The sequence below is a fragment of the Coenobita brevimanus genome, chromosome 21 (genome assembly GCF_032717465.1).
Source record: "Coenobita brevimanus isolate Jiangsu-jjx chromosome 21, ASM3271746v2, whole genome shotgun sequence".
Classification (NCBI taxonomy): domain Eukaryota; kingdom Metazoa; phylum Arthropoda; class Malacostraca; order Decapoda; family Coenobitidae; genus Coenobita; species Coenobita brevimanus.
Window position 1 is genome coordinate 31,521,496 of NC_136974.1, and position 7,500 is coordinate 31,528,995.

Genomic DNA, 7,500 nt, shown 5'->3' on the forward strand with positions numbered 1-7,500 from the left:
AATATGGTTACAGTTAAGCATACAGTTAGCCAGTTATTGAGACATGTACAATGTACCCATGCTTACAAAGACACTACAATAAATAGTTATCGTGAAGCTTCCTTGTTGTGGCTACGCAGTAAGCAAATAGATAACTAGTTATCATTATTTTTATTATTATTATTAATATTATTATTATTATTGATCATGGTGATAATGATAGTAGCAGAAGTGGTAGTAGTAGTAATGGTAGTAGTAGTAGCAGCAATAGTAGTAGTAGTAGTAGCCCCAGGTTCTTCTGAAACATGAACCAAGTGGACTGTAGGCTGAAGTTGCCCATGTCTAGCAGTCCACCATCCACCTTTTACGGGGATGGGGAAGGAGTTGAGGGACGTTTATATAACCGGACAGTGGAGCCGCTGGGTTATATCGTTGCCACCACGTGAAGGCGTCCCTCTCCTTCACGGGAGGAGAAACAGAAAACAAAAATAAGAAGAGGGAAAAGAAGAAGAAATGCATAACTGAAGAAGAAGGGGTAGACCAAGATGGAAAGTAGGGTGATAGTGAGAATTGGAAAATCCTGAAGAGGGGAGCTGATAGTAGGCAGGAAATGGAGAGAGAGAGAGAGGGAGAGAGAGAGATTTATTATATTCCTTACAACGTTCAGAGACACTAGGAAAACTTTGAGAGAGAGGGAGGGGGGGGACAGGATGTGAGGGAAACGTCGAAATATTTTTATTCAGAAGTATTGTTGGAAAATTTATACTGAGAGAGAGAGAGAGAGAGATCAGCAGGATGTATTTAAGACAGTTGGGAAATATTTATGTAACCCCAAAACATTCCCATCAACACACACATACACACACACACACACATACACACACGATTCAGTCAGTCAGTCAGTGCGTTCGGCGAGAGTGAGTTTTCGGGTCAGTATTTTTAAGGCTAGTAATAATTAGTTCCCTAACACCTCTTCCTTTGTGATTTATTTTTAGGTATAGCTGGTTAATATCCTTTTGTGCGATATTTATGCTGAGTATGGCGATATTTGAAGGATTAATATGACACAGAAGAGGACAGTATGTGGTGTAATAGGCTAGATAAATCGCTTAGAAGAAGGTGTTAGTAGTTAACCCATGCAACTTGAGAAGTGTGACTGTGACGATGATGGTGGTGGTGGTGATGGTGTTGGTAGGGATGATGGTGGTGATGATGGTGGTGGTAGTGATGATGATGATGATAATAATATTAATAATAATGATAATAATAATAATGCGGATGATGGCGACGATGATGATGATGACAGCAGTAATAATAATAATAATAATAATAATAATAACAATAATAAAGAAGAGAATACGAAGAAGGATGATATGGAGATGATAAAGAAAAACGGTGATGATGATGATGATGAAGATGAAGAAAAATGATGATTAAGAAGATGAAGAAAAAGGATGATGATGATGGTGGTGATAATGATGACCTTGGGGTTTTCAGATACGCATTATATTTTCTAACTCCTACCCTTTTTTACCCCAGGATGACGACGGACATTCAGCACATCAGGGAGGAGGAGGAGGAGGATAGGTGAGTACGAGAGTTAATTCCTATACTCCTATCACTCTTACTTGACCTAAAACTGCCATCTCTCCATCTTGAATGTTGAGTTGTAACAAGAAAATAGCTCTAGAATAGGGTGCTAGTCACGAAGAAGTGTTTCGATGATTACCTACTCTTTTCACGTCAACGTGGCCTAAAATTGACATCACTCCATCTTGAATGCTGAGTTGTAACAAGAGATCAGCGCTAGATTATGATGCTAGTCACGAAGAAGTGCAGTGGAAAGGATATAAAACTCAAGTAATGTCTTCCTGCCACTGAGCTGCGTAAAAGGATGAAATTCTGGGCCAAGTTAAGGTGAAAACTATATTTATTGTTAAGATATAGATGAATGAAGCAGAATGTCAAGGTGAAATAGAGTAAATCGGGAAGCGATAAGCGTTGCGAAAATTCCTTTGGCATTATATAATGTAACCTTGGAATGTGAGCGTGTGTGTGTGTGTGTGTGGAGATTGAATCTGAAGCTGCAGACTCATTGCCCTTTCGGAGATCACACACACACACACACACACATTAAGGAAACCCATTGCACAAAGAACTTCCCCAGAATCCATACAAAACGTTCCTACAACAGAAAAAACAACGTTGGTGATGGAACGTTGCTGCGAAAGATGAGGAAAGAAAGAAGTAGATAGATAGATAGATATATGCATACATATACATACATTATATATATATATATATATATATATATATATATAGATTATATATATATATATATATATATATATATATATATATATATATATACACACACACACATTTATTTATATTTATATATTTATATATACATATACATACATACGAGTACATAGACAGGCAGACAAACAGACAGACTGATAGATAAGTTTATAGTTATATGGATAGGTGGATAAATAGATAAACCCTTTCATGACAAGAGATTACAATAGCAGTAGTAGTAGTAGTAGTAAAAGTAGTAGTAGTTGTTGTTTTTGTAATAATAATAATAATAATAATAATAATAAAGATAATAATATTAATAAAAATAATAACTAAAGGGCCATTCAGTGGAGCGCATCTCTCCGACAGGGGCGACGTAATTTCCAAACCACTCTTCATAATGGGCTAGGGTTTCTCATCATTGATTAGGGTTTCGCAAAAAAAGTGTTTTCCTGACCCAGAATCTGTAGTACGATCCGGATCGTCCCAAAAGCTAATCGACTGTTCCCAAGGACAGTGGTTTCCAATGTTTTCTAATTCTGCCCCCCCCCCACTAAATGACACGTTCCCTGCGCCTCCCTTCCTCAAATACTGTATTTTACTGGCATAGTTGGCACATGTCAATAAATATCATAGATTCTTAATCTTTGAAATTGTTTATATATTCAGATAACAAGATTTCTTATTCATATCTGAAATATTTTCTCCATATTTAGCAATTACTGAATTCCATCCTAATTCATAGTATTCAAATATAATTACCCTCTTTATCAAGCCTTCGCGCCCCCCCAGGCAGCCCTTCGTGCCCCTCTAGGGGGGCGCGCCCCATAGGTTGGAAACCACTGCCCTAGGACATGGGCTATCTACCCACCAAATTTGGTCCAAATCTCTCTTTTCGTTTTTGAGTAATCCTGCTAACAAACAAACAAACAGGGATGAAAACACTCTACGTGTCAGAGAGAATAATAGTTGTAGCAGTATTTATGACGGTAGGTGAAGTATGCTGGTAGTAGTGGATGTTGTGGTGGTAGTGGTAGCTGTGGTAGTAATGGTAGTAAATGCAGTTTGGCGGTAGTAGTCCTGTGATGAGGTGGTAGTGATGGTAATGGTAGGTGAAGTGGAGGTTGTGGTAGTGTTATAGTGGTAGTGATGGTGATGGTGGTAGTAGTAGTAGTAAATGTAGTGGTAGCGACTGGTACGAGTAGATGTAGTGGTAGATTCAGTGTTGTGGTAGATGTAGTGGTATACAAAATGTAGTAGATGTAGTGGTAGTGGTAGATTCAGTGTTGTGTAGTGTTAGATATAATGTATTAGTAGATGCAGTGGTAGTGGTAGATTCAGTGTCGTGGTAGATGTAGTGGTAGATGCAGTGTTGTACATGTAGTGGTTGATGCAGTGGTAAATGTAGTGGTAGATGCAGTGTTGTAGATCTAGTGGTAGATGCAGTGGTACATGTAGTGGTAGATGCAGTTGTAGATGTAGTGGTAGATGCAGTGTTTTAGATGTAGTGGTAGATGCAGTGTTGTGGTAGTGTAGGTTGTGTAATCAGGTTCCCAAGGTCACATCAGTTTCTTACCCTTGTCTTTAACTGTTTCTTCTAGGCCACCTGAGAGAGAGAGAGAGAGAGAGAGAGAGAGAAATTAATGTAAATGTTAAGATGACTGGTATCTACTGTATGAGAGAGAGAGAGAGAGAGAGAGAGAGAGAGAGAGAAATTAATGTAAATGGGAAGATGATGGGTATCTGCTGTATGTGTGAGAAAGAGAGAGAGAGAGAGAGAGAGAGAGAGAGATGCTATTAACTTTTTCTCCCTATCCATTAATCCCTTCAACCCACCTATTTTTTTTTTTTAATTGAGGCTAACACAAAGCGCCATTATCCATCCGGCGAGAGAGAGAGAGAGAGAGAGAAAGAGAGAGAAGGGGGGGCGAAGTTTGTTGTATGAGGTGTGTGTCTGTGTGTTTGGAGAGATCTATATGTTTTGTATATGAGGTATATATATATATATATATATATATATATATATATATATATATATATATATATATATATATATATGTATGTAAGTATTTGTTTTTGTGTATGTATGTATTTATGTTAGTGGTAGGTGGTGGCGACCATCATCCACTCACTTGATGTAGTGTTGCCTGCTTCTTCCTTAGCCTTTATCATTCTCTTTCTGTGCCCGCCCTCCTCTCTTCCTATTTCTCCCGTCTTTCCAGTCACTTCTTATTGCATTTCATTCCTTTGCAAGTGGTTTTACATTGAGTGACAAGCCAGATGGTTTCCTGTAAGCCAAGAAACCATTTACAACGTTGGGTGGTAACCATATAACCAAACCATACGTGCTCCCTACGTGTCAGCAAGTGGGTTGGTGGAGGGTTAGTGCCCCTTCCCGTAAAACAAATAACTCAAAGTCAAATGGCCACCCCTTACAGGATTATGGCGTCTGAAAATACAGTATTTAGATAGATAGATGTATTTATGTATATATGCTTGTGTATGTAAGTGTTTGTGTGTGTAATTATGTATGTTTATGTCTGTATTTATGTATGTGTTTCTCTGTGTATGTATATATGTATGTGTGTATGTATGTCTTTATGTTTGTATATATATATATATATATATATATATATATATATATATATATATATATATATATATACATATATATATATATATATATATATATGTACAGGATGTATGTATTTGTGTATGTATGCATGTGTTTATGAATGTATGTATGTATGTATGTGTGTATGTATGCAGTTATGTACACCCACCTGCTGTGACCTTTAAACCTTACGTCACACTGAGCCAGACTGGTTAAAAACTAAGTTGTTAAGGTAACGTCCACACATGTGCTGGAACATGTGTTGACAACACAGCTGGCAACATGTTTGGATACATGTATGCAGCAGTATTTGGACAGATGTATACAAACATGTTACAGTCCAGCTTCAAACCTGCGGCAGCAGAGGTGATGGGATAAGCGTGCCCGTACAAGGCAGCTGAGACTTCATGATGTTACTAACATGATTTGGACGCTACTGTTTCCAGCATGTTTGCATTTTGTTCGTTGTTGTATTGTTTATACGTTGCCAACAATTGTTCCAGCACACGTGTGGACGCGCACTAATGACGCGCAGCGCGCGCGTGTGCGTGCGTGCGTGTGTGTGTGTGTGTGTGTGTGTGTGTGTGTGTGTGTGTGTGTGTGTGTGTGTGTGTGTGTGTGTGTGTGGATAGACACAGACACGCATAGATAGATAGGTAGCTAGAGGAATAAGTAGGCAGGAAATATATAGATGAACAGACACCAAGAATAATAGAAAGAGATAGCCAGATAGATAGTTAAATAAGCAAATAGATAAATATATGTAGATTGATAGATAGACACTACATCTACCCCTGTTATCAGATTCCTCCACTATTCTCAATACTGTAGGTAGATAGATGGAGAGAGAGAGAGAGAGAGAGAGAGAGAGAGAGAATTGTAAACACATGTATTTCTTATCCAATGATTCTGCTTTCTCTCTCTCTCTCTCTCTCTCTCTCTCTCTCTCTCTCTCTCTCAGCCACTAATCTACCGTCCAGAAAAACTCACCTGATATTTAAACTACGTCTTCTCCGGCATCACTGTTCGTACCCAAACCTTATCTGTGTGTGTGTGTGTGTGTGTGTGTGTGTGTGTGTCAGAAGGATTAAATTACTTGACCTTGAGATCGGCTTCCTACCCTCCGAGAAGAGAGAGAGAGAGAGAGAGAATAGTGGTCAGTGAGTGCAAGAATGATGGCGTTGTTTCTGTGTATGCATGCATGCTTGTGTGTGTGTGTGTGTGTGTGTGTGTGTGTGTGTGTGTGTGTGTGTGCGTGTGTGTTCGCTCATGTGTAAGTGGTTGTATTTCGTACAGTGTGTAGTACAGACCCCCATGTGTTGTGTGTATGCATATGTATGTATATATTTCCTTGTATGTGTATATGCATGTACACATTGCCAGTACGTATATTTGTATGTGTGCGTGAATGTGTATATGTATATGTATCCAAGTATTTGATATGTAGACATAGGTGTCTTCGGTATGGGTGTATGTGCTTGATATATATGTGTGTGTGTGTGTGTGTGTGTGTGTGTGTGTGTGTGTGTGTGTGTGTGTGTGTGCAGATTAGCTCTTGAACAGTTATGGGCTACGTCATAATATCAAGTAAAAAGTCATGAGCTACAAGTATCACACACACACACACACACACACACACACACACACACACACACACACTCAAGGAATCCCCACCCTTAGAACTCCCTCTGCGATTAGACTTCCCCTCACCTTCCTCCTTTCCCCTCAGAATTCCCCTCGGGTCATAACGTCTCTCTCCCCCACCCCCCTCTCTTTTTCTCCTCCCCTCATCCCCCTTCCCCTCTCTTCCTCTCCCTCCCCCTTCCTCCCCCCTCCCCTAACCCTGTCTCTCACCTTACCCTCACCTCTCTTCCCTCATTCTCGCCCCTTTCCTCTCCCCCTCCCCTCTCCCACTACCCTCTCCCGGAGAATTCCCCTCACCCTCTTAGAATTCCCTCATCAACCCCCTCTTTCCCCATTTTTCCTCTCTCTCTCTCTCTCTCTCTCTCTCTCTCTCTCTCTCTCTCTCCAGAATTTCCCCTCATCTCCCTCTTCTCCCTACCTCTTCTCTTAGAATTCCCACCTCTCCTCCCCTTCCACTTGCCTCCCTCTTCTCTTCCCTTCCTCTCTCCTCCCCTCCCCTCTCCTCTCTCCTTATCTCTTCCCTCCCTCCAGAATTCCCCTCTCACCCCCAGGCTCATCTGTAACCTGAACTTAGTGGACTGCAGGCTGAGAGCTAAAATTCCCCAGTAACTCGTCCCTCCTTTCATTCCGCCCTCCTCACTGAGTCATGCAGATGTGTAGAGGTGAAAAATATACCCAAAGGCTCTCGTCATCCGGGTTAGGCAAAAAAAGTGTGTGTGTGTGTGTGTGTGTGTGTGTGTGTGTGTGTGTGTTCGAGTATGTATGTATGTATGTGTAAGTATGTATGTGTACTCTCGTTTTGGGTCATTTTTTTGTGTAATTGCTTCAAATTATGGATTCTTATCGTGCGCTATAATACCTTTGGGAACAACGCAGTTCACTTTCCTGATTCGGGTTAACACACACACACACACACGCACGCACACACACCTAATACACTTTTACCTATCACTCACTTTACG

General features: G+C 40.3%; 1 protein-coding gene across 2 annotated transcripts in view; it reads left to right on the forward strand.

The window, feature by feature from the left end:
- LOC145392200 (uridine phosphorylase 1) overlaps positions 1–7,500 on the forward strand; it is a 38,752-nt gene that overhangs the window by 8,076 nt on the left and 23,176 nt on the right. For both annotated transcript variants that reach the window (XM_080266652.1, XM_080266651.1), the window contains exon 2: positions 1,519–1,566. In XM_080266652.1, coding sequence (XP_080122778.1) covers positions 1,520–1,566 — 47 coding nt within the window. In that variant the 5' untranslated portion in view covers position 1,519. The remainder of the gene's footprint in view (positions 1–1,518; positions 1,567–7,500) is intronic.